Source organism: Rhinopithecus bieti, unplaced genomic scaffold (assembly GCF_001698545.2).
Source record: "Rhinopithecus bieti isolate Rb0 unplaced genomic scaffold, ASM169854v2 scaffold_19233, whole genome shotgun sequence".
Taxonomy (NCBI): Eukaryota; Metazoa; Chordata; class Mammalia; order Primates; family Cercopithecidae; genus Rhinopithecus; species Rhinopithecus bieti.
This window is the reverse complement of record NW_016809338.1, coordinates 43,846-55,925: the sequence shown is the minus strand read 5'-3', so window position 1 is coordinate 55,925 and position 12,080 is coordinate 43,846. Positions and strand designations below refer to the sequence as shown.

The 12,080-nt window shown below is 43.6% G+C and overlaps 1 protein-coding gene across 1 annotated transcript; it reads left to right on the top strand.

The window, feature by feature from the left end:
* Positions 1-155: 155 nt before the first annotated feature.
* On the top strand, positions 156-9,059 carry LOC108540254 (nuclear RNA export factor 2-like; the record flags this gene model as incomplete). Its single annotated transcript, XM_017889193.1, is given in 18 exon segments — positions 156-239; positions 351-455; positions 574-654; positions 762-831; positions 990-1,078; positions 1,199-1,305; positions 1,376-1,436; positions 1,490-1,599; positions 3,318-3,354; positions 3,762-3,830; positions 3,909-3,964; positions 4,112-4,219; positions 4,336-4,394; positions 4,503-4,618; positions 4,730-4,772; positions 5,446-5,518; positions 6,011-6,193; positions 8,795-9,059. Coding segments are annotated over 18 exon segments (1,716 nt in total), but the record flags the coding sequence as incomplete, so codon positions are not given.
* Between the last annotated feature and the right edge of the window lie 3,021 nt (positions 9,060-12,080).

Sequence of the window (12,080 nt, the reverse complement as noted above, 5' to 3'; positions counted from 1 at the left end):
TCGCTCGCGCTGGGAGTTGGAGACTGGAGCTGTTCCTCCTTAGAAGTCTTTTAAAGCTCCATTAGAAGGTTAGAATAAAACACTTAGTTGGGTTATTTTCCAGACTTAATTCCATGTTGTCTCTCTTCTATCCTATCCCTTCTTCTCACCATTAGATTCCCTATGGGATAAAGTATGATAAGACTTGGATAGTGAATTCAATCCAGAGCCATTGCAATGTCCCCTTCACTCCAGTCGCTGTAAGTGAAGATGGTGAAGCCAGATGAGTGGGCACAAGGGAGGGGGAGACGCCTGACTCAGCAGGAGCCACTGATCTCTGACACTATTGCTCTTGCCTTTATTCCCTGTAGTTCCACTACAACAAAAATCAGGCCCACTTCTTTGTTCAGGATGCTAGTGCTGCCTGTGCATTAAAGAAAGTCAACTGCAAGATTCATGATGAGAAAAACCAAAAGGTATATGTCAACAGCACTCCCTATATGTAGTCTCTGGGAAGGAGGCCAGGCCAGGGGCTAGTCTTTGTCTTTTTGAGATTAGAGGTCCTGGTGCTTACCTTGCCTCGCCTTCTTGCAGGTATTTGTTTTTGTCAATCTTTCTACTAAACCCCAGTCTATGCAGAAAATGTTGAAACCAAAAGAGATGGCACAGCTAAAGGTAATACAGACTCAAGGCACCTCTTCTTCACCCGCACTGTACTTCCCTGTCATGACCACCACACCACCAGAGCCTCAGAGCTGCTTTCTTTGTCTCTGTCTCTGCAGCTGACCCTGAACAAACGATATGATGTCTCCCAGCAAGCTCTTGATCTCCAGAGGCTCCGCTTTGACCCAGGTATGGCTGACAGCAGCAATTCTAGGGCAAGTAGGGGCAGAACAGTCGGCCTGGGAGGGATATTTATATGGATGGCAACTTTGGGAGGGGTTGGTGCTGGTGCTGGTCCAGTCAGGCCCCTCACAGCCTTCTGATTCCCTTCTCTTGGCTTCCTGGAGACTTGGTGAAACATCATATTGATATAATCCTGAATCGAAGAAACTGCATGGCTGCCACTTTGAAGATCATTGAAAGGAATTTCCCTGAGGTGAGGCCTTAGGCCCAGCGCTAGTATTTAATTAGAGGGGTGGAAGAGATGGGGTGAAAGGCAGATTTGTCTCCAAGCCTCGAGATAGTATCCGTCATTCTAACTGTTCTTACCCGATAGCTATTATCTTTGAACTTGTGTGACAACAAACTGGACCAGCTGGATGGCCTGCCTGACATTATAGAGAAGGCTCCCAAAGTCAAGACCCTGAACCTCTCCAAAATAAGGTGAGAAGGGGAGCCAGATCAACTTTGGATGGAGGGTGGATGGCAGTACACATCAGGATAATGGCAACAGGCAGGCAGAGGTATCTGTGGGTGACTATGAGGGCTGGGGAATTCGGGACCCATGGTCCCAGGTGTCTCTCTTTCCCTGGCCCTCCTTCTCCAGTTTCCTCCCCATCTTTCTTAGCTGGAGTCGGCGTGGGAGTTGGGCAAGGTGAAAGGGCTGAAGCTCGAAGAGCTATGGCTAGAAGGGAACCCCTTGTGCAGCACCTTCTCGGACCAGTCCGCCTATGTAAGGTCAGTGGCAACCCCTGTCGCCCTTCCTGGGCACCTTTGCTCCCTGGGTGACTGAGCTGTGTCTGAAAGTGTCCTTCTGCAGGAAGGAGCGGCCTTGGTCCTCTGGGAGGACCACAAACTTCCCCTCCTACACATACACACACACACACACACACACACACATACACACACACACACTCCTTTCTCTGTGTCACTCACTCATCTGTGCTTAGAGGTCTCCTTTCCTTCCTCTGACATGCTCCCCTTTTCACCTGCTCTGGGGTGTGTTTCCTGCCTGTCTCTACCCAACTTCCTCCAGTGTGCCCACCGTGAGTGTGCTCCAGGAAGCGGGGCTCCCCCACCTCCCCAGGACCAGCAGTGTTGAGATGCTGGTGCCCTGGACCAAGAAGACTCCTTTAGTCCAGGGCCTCATGCTGAGACAGGCCTTCCTGCCTCCATGCTGAGATGGGGCTTCCCTCCCCTGTTCCAAGAGGGGTTCTCCTCTTGCTCCAAAAATGTCCCGCCACCTGTCCTGGGCTGACATTGGGGCTTCCCTGTTTCATACTGAGGGCTGATGCCCTGGGTGGCTGCTGTCATGCCATCTCTTCCTCTGGCCCAATGCCAGGAACTGGGCCTTCCTTGAGGAGAAACCTGGGTTTCCTGAGTCAAGGGACCAGAAGTGGGCCACGTTCCTGAGGCGGAAGTGGAAGGCAGAGGGCCGAGGAGGTTGAGGAGACAGAAGGACAGGCCTCTCAGGGCACTGCCTCTCCTTCCCTCCACACCTCACATTGTCCTGCCTGGGCCCTCAGAGGAGTCCTGGGTAGCCCGAGACGGGTAGCATTTCTCAGTCAAGGTGCCAGCACAGAGGGGCACAGGAGTCAGGGACCATCAGAAGAGAATGCAGTGGTCGGGAGAGTGGGTCCCCAGACTCTGAACCCCATGCTGAGCTGGGGCCTGACCCTTCACTCCTCCTGGGAGAAGGTCTCTTGTCCCTGTGGCTGCTCTGTTTCCCATGCTCAGCTCAGACTGCGCTCACACCGGTGAGAAAGGCTCCAGCCGCATCCAGTGGGCCCCAGCCCAACAGGTGCATGTTTTCCCTTCCTGCCTCAGTCCCCAGGGCCAGCTGGGGGCGATGAGAGAAAGGGCTGCAGCAGGGGAGCCCTTTTCTCCTCTATACCTCCCTGAACTCCACCTCCACAGTAGAACATCTTTCCCCTCCCTTTACTTTGCATCCTATTTCTCCCTTATCTCTCCTCTCCTATGTCTCACTTGTCTCTCCCTCCCCTACCTTCACCCCATTTCTGTTGTCATCCCCCTGCCTTACCCTTCCTGTCTCCTGAGCCCAGCCTCACTCACCTACCTATCCCAGCATCCTGGGCATCCCTAAGGGCTGACCTGGTCTTGGCCAGGGCCAGGCCAGGCAGATTGATGGACAGCCAGTGGGGTAGCAGAGCCCTGCGCTCCCACTCCATTTCCTGCTCCCTGCGGAGCCTTCTGTCGAGATTTGGACAAAGGGGAGGGAGGGAGGGGGAAGAAACCCTGGAGCTCCCAATGTTGCTTCTTGTGGCACTGGAGAAGAGAGTCGGGACAGTCTAGGTGGAAGCTAACCAGGAGGAAGGAGAGGGAGGAGAGTGAGAGGGGAGGCAGAGGGGAGGGAGAGGGAGAGGGAGAGGGAGAGGGAGAGAGGCTGTGCAACTCTGAATTGTCAATCACTTCATTATATTTTTTGTTATGGACAGTACCATCCGGGAATATTTCCCCAAGTTGTTACGCCTGGTAAGTATTCACTGTCATCATTGTCTCCTCTTACTCAAGTACATGACCTCCATGCCTGCCCTCAAGTCCTTTGGCTCTTGCCTAGATTACATGTTTGTATCCAACCCTCATCTACTTTAGAGGCATAGATTCCTGAAAAAGACAAGAATATTCTCCCTGGAATAAAATGTCCTTGAATACACACAAGCACTCACACTCACTAATTCTCACAAAAGTTGCATCTAATAATATAGATGCTTCCAAGACCCACTGTTGAAGACTCCAACTGTTGTCTTGCTGATAGAATTTTGAGGGGGCCATTTCACGCCTCACCTCTAACCCTTTTTCCCTCTGGGCCTGTTCATCTCCTTGCTCATCCAGCTCTACCTCTCTGGTATGCACTGCTGACTGCCTCTTTCCTTGCTTAGGATGGCCAGGAGTTAGGATCTCCAGTTATAATTGGCATGGAAGCCCCTGAGATAATAAAACCTTGTAAGGTAAGGAGGGGCCAGATTTGAGATATTGTAAGGGATGTTTTTTAAACCACATAGTTTCAAGATGTCTTTTGATTCCAGGAAAGCTATAAAGGATCTGAGACCATAAAGAGTCTGGTAATTCAGTTCCTGCTTCAGTAAGTACCCCAGAGTCCTAAAGCAGTGGAAGGCTGAGACAAGACAGGCCACCCAAGCAAATGTCTACTCATGGATTTAGGAAGTCTTCAAGTTTCATTTGGGGGCCCAGGCCACAGAGATAGCCTATCCCCACTGCTCTTTCACAGGTATTACTTGATCTATGACTCTGAAGATCGAAAGGGTCTCCTCAGTGTTTACCATGACAAGGCCTGCTTCTCCCTGACCATTACCCTCAACCCTGAGGACCCAGAACCGTGAGTGTCACAGCTCTGACTCTGGTCTGGGGCCATGTGGCTCCCCCGAAAAGGCCAGTTCCTGGAAATGTCTGCACTACCCAGACCACCCACTCCTGTCCCTCCTCTTCTTCTAGGAGCAGCTTGGAAAAATACTTCAAGGATAGCAGGAATATAAAGAATATCAAGGACCCTCGTGAGTGTGTGATGGGGGAAGATCAGCATGGGAAATGGGGTGGAAAGTCAATAATAAGGTACAGGGTACAGGGTGTGGCAGCCCTCAATGCTTCTCTTTCTCACACAGGCCTGAGGCTTCAGTTGCTGAAGCACACAAAACATGAGATTGTGGACTCCCTCAGTGTATTGCCCAGAACTCAGCATGACCTTAACTCCTATGTGGTAGATTTGTGCATCCAGACGGTGAGCACCTGCTTCCTCCCTCAGTCAGGCCCAGAGAGCTGGAGTAGATAGGAAGTAGGTAGGTGGGTAGGAGGATCATGAAGGCTCTAGTTTTTTCTTCTTCCCTTTCAGGAAAGGATGCTCTTCTTTTCTGTCAATGGAGTATTTAAGGAAGGTGAGTGTCTATAGATTCTTCTCTCCAGATCACTCATTACTCCCTTCCCCAGGCTGGGCTTACTCCAATAACGCTCTCAGCTTCCCAGGTTGCTCTTCTCCCCTCCCCTTGCATTCTTCCTCTCCATTTGTGTTCTTCCTCTCCTGGCAACTTTCTGTTATCTTTGTGTTCTTTCCTTTTTGTTCCCTTCCCTTTGTGTTCTTCGTCTCCCCCAATTTTGTTCCCAAACATCATTACTTCCTGACCTACATCCATACCTGTCTGCACCTGCACCGCTCAGGCGTTAGGGACACAGTCTGTAGAGTTTGATGGTTCTCATCCCAGGTTGTTACTTTGCAAACTTGGGACATTGTCCTGTTACCTAACCCCTCAGTTTCCTCATTTGCAAAATGGGGTTGGTAAGCTCATCTCCTGGGCAACCGTGTAAAATGAATCAAGCGAACTTATGTTTGTCAAGAGACCTGACACATGTTAGGGGGTTCTATCCCTGGGAGCCAGTTGTTCCTAATGTTGCCCTCTCAGTCCCTGAAACCCCCTCCTGACTCTCACTGAAAAGTTGTCCCAGGCTGGCTCCCTTCAGGGTACAAAAAGATTATCTCCTTGACTGGAGAACCCTGTATGAATTTGTAAAGCATATGCAACTGTAAGGAAGTATCGTTTGTTGTTTTTAAAGTGGAAGGAGAGTCTCCAGGTTCTGTTCTTGCCTTCACCCGAACTTTCATCTTGACTTCTATCAGCAATTCCAAGTAAGTGCTGTGTTGTGGGTGGGAGTACCCATTCTGTCCTGGAGCCAATGGTGTGGTAATGTGGTGGTGCAGTCCTCGGGATGTTCTCAGTACCATGGAAAGCCAACTGGTAGATCCAAGAAGAAGTCTAGATTATGAGAATACCAGATTCTCTTTTTGGCCACAATACTTGCTAATTAGCTGTGTATCTTTTTGTCCAGTTATAAGATTTCTCTGTGAAACAGTCCTTTTCTGAAAATGGGATGTCTACTTCTTTTGTAAAGTGTAAATGCATTGGGGTTAAATCTACAAATCTAAGGAAACTGGTAGACAATCTCTCCGAAGGTGGACTCTGCAGCAGGGGTAAAGCCTACCACCCAAGGAATCTGAAAGGTGGGCAGAGTAGGGGCTTGGAAGGAATCTGGTTCCTCAGTGGCAGTGGAAGTAGGATTATTGTTGCAAGTGTGGGGTTGTCCATTTTTCCGGTTGTCTGAGAGCTTACCTTTCCTTCAGTCTGTATATTGTGAATGACAAGCTGATTGTGAGGAATGCCAGCATGAAGGAGACCCAGAGTGCCTTCTCCATCCCAATGCCTGCACCCTCCTCCAGCTCCTTGCCTACCCTCTCCCAGGAGCAGCAGGAAATGGTGGAGACTGTCTCCATGGAGTCTGGGATGAAACTTGAGCAGTCTCAGAAGTGAGTGCTGGGAGTCTTTCAGGATAGATGTGAGCTGGGAAGAGTGGGGAGTGAAAACGGAAACTTTCAGTTAATTTGTAAAATAACTATTTAGATGTTGTGTTTCCAAAATGAGTGGGCTCATAAAGTATATACATTAACTGTGATAATGAAATTAATTTTAAACAATATAGAGTTCAGATCACATGACATGATCTTGTATATATAAAATCCTATGGAAACCACTTAAAACTCGTTAAAATTAATAAACAAGTTCTGCATTGTTTCAGGATACAAAATCAATATACAAAAACCGATTGTATTATTATATACCTGTAATGAACAATAAGCAAATACAATTAAGAAAACAATTCCATGTACAAAAGCATAAAAATAACATAGGAACAAATTTAACAACAAAAAAAATCCAAAACATTTACTTCGAAATCTGCAATACATTATAGAAAGAAATTAAGGAAGACCTAAATAAATGGGATGATATCCCATGTCCCTGGATTGGAAGAATTAATATTGTTAAAATGTCAATACTCCCCAAATTTATATATAGATTCAATGCAAATGCAATCCATATCAAAATCCCAGCTGGCTTCTTTGTAGAAATTAAGAGGTTAACCCTAACATTTAAATGAAAATACAATGAATGCAGAATAAAAAATAATTTTGAAAAAGAACAAAGTTGGAGGACCCACTACAAAGTTACTGCAGTCTTACTACAAAGCTACAGTAATCAATCCATACTGAGTGATACAGACCTAAGAATAGATGTATAGATCAATGTAATAAAATGAGAGTCCAAAATAAACCAGAATCCTTACCTTTATGGTCAATTGTTTTTCTACCAGAGCGCCAAGAAAAAAAGTCAGTGGGTAAAGAAAGAATAGCCTTTTCAACAACTGGTGCAGGCACAACTGGATATCCACTCACAAACAATGAATTTGTACCCCGTCATATGCCATATACAATAATAAATCAGAATAGCCAAAGGCCTAAAAGTTAGAGCTAAAACTATAGAAATCTTAGAAGGAAACAAAAGAGTGAATCTTTGTGACCTTGAATTAGACAATGGTTTCTGACATATAACAAAACACACATATACACACAAAATTAGATAAAGTGGATTTTTCAAAATTTAAAACTTGTTTTGCATCAAAAGGCACTATCAATAAAGTGAAAAGACAACCCAAGAATCAGAGAAAATATGTGCATTATTATATATCTGATAAGGGACTTGTATTCAGAATATATAAAGAACTCTTGGAACTCAACCATAAAAATGAAAATAACCCAGTTAAAATCTAAACCACACTGAGGTATCACTTCACACACAGCAGGATGGCTACCAGTTTTTGAAATTGAAATAACAAGTGTTGATAGGAGGAAAGCAATAGGGAGAGCTGCGTTAAAAGATACAAAATTACAGCTACATAGGAGGAATAAGTTCTAGTGTTTTACAGCATTGTAGGATGACTATAGCTAACAATAATATGTAGTTTCAAATAACTAGAAGGAGAATATTAAAGGTTCCCAACACAAAGATAAATATTTAAGATGATGGATATGCTAGTTACATTCATCTGCTCACTGTACATTGCATGTATCAAAGCATCATTATGTACCCCATAAATATGTACAATTATTATGTCAATTAAAAAAATTTTTTTAATGTTGACAAAGCTATGGATAAATTGGAACCCTCATACATTGCTGGTAAGAATGGAAAATGATGCAGCCACTATGGAAAATAGTTTAGCAGTTCTTCAAAATGGTAAATATGGAATTACTATATGACACAGCAATTACACAAAGAGTGATGAAAACTTGTGTTCACACAAAAACTTGAAAATGAGTGTTTATTGCAGCATTATTCATAATAGTCAAAAAGTGGAAACAATCCAAATATTCATCAATTTATGAAGATAAATCAAATGTGATATAACTATATAATGAAATATTACTTGGCAATAAAATAGAATGAAGTTGTGATACATGCTATAACATGGATGACCCTTGAAAATATTATGCTAAGTGAAAACAGCCAATCACAAAAGACTATATATTGTATGAGGTCGTTTATATAAAATGCCCCAAATAGGCAAATCCATAGAGACAGAAAACAGATGAATAGTAAGCAGGGTCTGGGCAAAAAGGGGAATGAGGAGTGACTGCTAACAGGTAAGGAGTATTTTTTTTAAGGTGGTGGAAATGTTTTGGGTAGATAAAATTGTAATGGTTACACAATCTTGTAAATATACCAGAAAAATCACTGAATTGTACACCTTAAAATGGTGAATCCTGTCTTATACCACAATTTTAAAATTAGAGGATAATTTTTAGTTTTGAATTTCTATTTATTATTTCTTGAACATCTTTTTTTGTCAATATGTATTAAGCCCTTGTTCATTTGAACAACCCGATTTTTCTGCTTTGTATTCTAGTGGGCAAGAATGTCAGCGACAGGCATTTTGGTTTTCCGTAGGCCTTTATTCATTGTTACAATAGTGCTCATATTGGTACATGTGTCCCAGCAAAAAGTAGCATAGATTAAGGGGTGGCATTGCATAGTCAGTGTGTCGGAGATCACCTGTTCTTCTCCCACCCCAGGTGCCTTCAGGACAGTGAGTAGAACTATACCAAAGCTGACCAGGTTTTCACTATGCTCCAGGTGAGATCTGGGAATCAAGTGGGTAAAACGTGGATGTTTCCTGTATTTCAGAAAGGCCAGAAAATTGAGGCCAGGTGGTCTGGGTATGGAACCCAGAGCATCTGGCTCTTTGGATGTCCCAACTCCTTTTCTTTAGTTCCTCTAGACCGAGAGCAAGATCCCAGTGGAGGCCTTCAAGCAAATTCCCTAAAAGGAGCCCTTTGATGTCTTCTTTGTCTTCATTCACATCCTCTTTGTTTCCTCTTTTTACCAGCCTAAGGCCATGCCCAGGATTGGGGTTGGCGGCCTGGCTCACTAGAAAGCCAAAGTTAACTTGCAGGCGAGGTAACATAACCACTTGAAGAACCAGTTGTTCTGTGTATTCGCCCCACTCATAATCACCATTTATTTTCATAATAAAGAGTGATGTTACACATTGTACACTGCATGTCCTGGATTGCTCTTCCCCTGCCCCAACCATGAGCCAGCAGGGCCAGGACTGAAAGACCCTGCATCCCTGTTCATCCCTGGCTGGTTGTAGGAGATACATCAATCAGGCTTGCATTCATAGGTAATTTGCCAGTAAATCCTGATGAGAAAGGGCACACGCTCCTTCCAGAGATGGGCCTTGGCCGTGAGAGACAGTGGGACTCTGTCAGATGCTCAACCTGGAGCCCAACAGAAGCGGGCATGTTACCTGGCACAACGGGGGCTTCCATCCACCGTCCCGACCCCTCCCTTTCCCGAAGGTGCACTATGCGAGGAGGAGTCTCAGGTTAGCATCTGCAGGGGGAGGGAAGACTCAGCCCATCCGCCCAGCTCATTCCTCAGAGAGCTTACACCGGGTGCTCCATGTCCATGTTCTTGAATGGGTTTGGCCACTTGTTTTCACTTCTAAGCAAACAGCAGCAGCACAGAATCTCAGGTTATGGTCATTTCGGTAGGAACTTTCTCAACAACTGGCATTTAGCAGTTCCGAATTGCAGGCAAGAGTTGAATGGGACATTTGCACAATTTATGTTCCACACTTCTGTAATACTTGCACGATAGACAATCAGCAGGTACCCTTTTTGAAATTAAAATAATAGTGGTACGACGTTTTCAAGTCACAATCCTATAGATTATTACATAGGAGAGGTACCACCAGTTTACAAATTATGCCTCCACTTTCATGTTTGGCATATCTTATTTCTTATCAGTTGCCACTTTCCTACCACTTGCCACTTTTCAATTCTTTATGTACATGTACATTCAGGAGCCATATGTTGGAGTGTTAATCTCTTAAAACTAGGAACTAAGGGGATAGTTGCAATCACATAAAGAATAGTGCCAACTTTGTTCTTCCCTGTAGTGCCTCAATAGTCAAAGACAAGCTCCTGTACCTCTCTAAGCCTTGGTCCTCTCACCTAAGGAGCAGAGACCACACTGTGCACTTCTCAGCCTCATCGTGGGGACTACAGATGGTCTCACATGTTACTTATCAACCACAGTGTCTGTTCAGGCACTCAGAGCTCAGAGCTGCCTGGGTTCCTTTGTGTGCAGGAATCATGGAACCCATCACATGGCCCCTCTACTTTCTCTCTGTACATCATCAGGCTTCCACAGCCTTGACCTCCTTTTCTAGCCAGCTCAGACCCCGTGGTCTTCCAGTCTCTCATCCTCCTGCCAGTTCCCACAATTCCTTGTGGTCTCATGCTCCCGAGCAAATGCTAACCCTAAAGTCTTCTTTATCACATACGACTGTATACCTAAAGTCACAGTTTCTAAGTAGCAGAATTGAGATCTGAAACTAGACAGTGGGGCCTCAAAGTCTTGAGTATGGAATAGCTGCACACTCATTTAACCACCAGTCTTTTATTTTAATCTCCAAAACATCATGTTGCATGAGCATTAGTGCTATTCTCATTTAAAAGAAGATAAAAATTAGGCCCAGAGGAGTAACATAGTTAATACAACTCAGGATTTTGGTATGCAGTCACTCACCCGTGCCACCCTCAACTCTAACATAGATTCATACTCAATGTAAAAATATAGTTAGACCTGAAGTCAGCAAAAGGGAAATGACTCAACCATTTTCCTCTGGTCATGGATAGATGTGCTCTTGGAACACCCCTTTTCTTACTCCAATCTTTAGTTCCTGTGTACACTCTCTCCATTTTTAGACACAATAAGAAAACTGTGGATTTGATGTTCAACTATAAGGTGGAGCAGCAGAGACAAGAAAGAACATAGAATGAAATGAAGGTTTCCAGCGAGACATATATTAATTTACAAGATTAATTATGTTCCTATGGTTTTTCACATTTTATTTAAGTATTAATGCTCTCTGTCTCTCTCACTAACCTCCCATTCCTTGATCTCTCTAATTGTCTCCCACTTTCAGACCTTCTAGCACTTTCTTTCCCTTCCAAACTTGATCGCAGGCTCCATAATTTCATGCACAATTGAGGCAAAATCCTCAACTTCCTTGCAGTGTCAGCAGGGTCACTAAATTTTATTCATGATAATAGCCTGGGAATCAGAAATTGGTAAATGTACACTGGTGCCAGGGACAGTATTTCTATGGTTAACTGCTTTCCTTTGAATTGAAACTATTAAAGTTCAAAAGATATATTCTACCCCTCTGCAAAACAACCAAAATTAATGGCAAGTGAAAATTGGAAAAGTGTTTGTAACGTATTTTAGTGAGAGAAGATTAATATCCTGGACATATAAATAAATCTGACTTAGCTGAAAGAGTGATGTCTATGGCCAGCTATTATATATTTCAAAGAAATATTAAACTAATTCAAATATATACACATTTTAAAGTATATATAAAAAACAAGAGATAAATACATGAAAAAGCAAATTTCAGAATATACATATAATAAGATCCAACAGATTAAAAAGAATACATATTTACATATTAACATACATATATGAATTTCATTGTTTGAAAATCATAGTAATAATAGATATTTATTTCTAGTGCTTTGTTCATGCTTTCTACAACTCTTCAGTAATACCTCTTACTTTCCTCTATTAGAAAGTATTTTCCTGTTAAATAAGGTATCAAAAGCATCAATCACAAGAAATAGAGAAAAAATATTAGGAACAACTTGTATCTGTATGTTCTAAACTAAAATGGAACATTTTATTATCAATATTTTAATAGATAAAACTTTCAAATAAAATACATATACACAAATATATATGGGAAATATAAACTTAGTTTTCAAGAGTGGACATCTTGGCAACACAAGG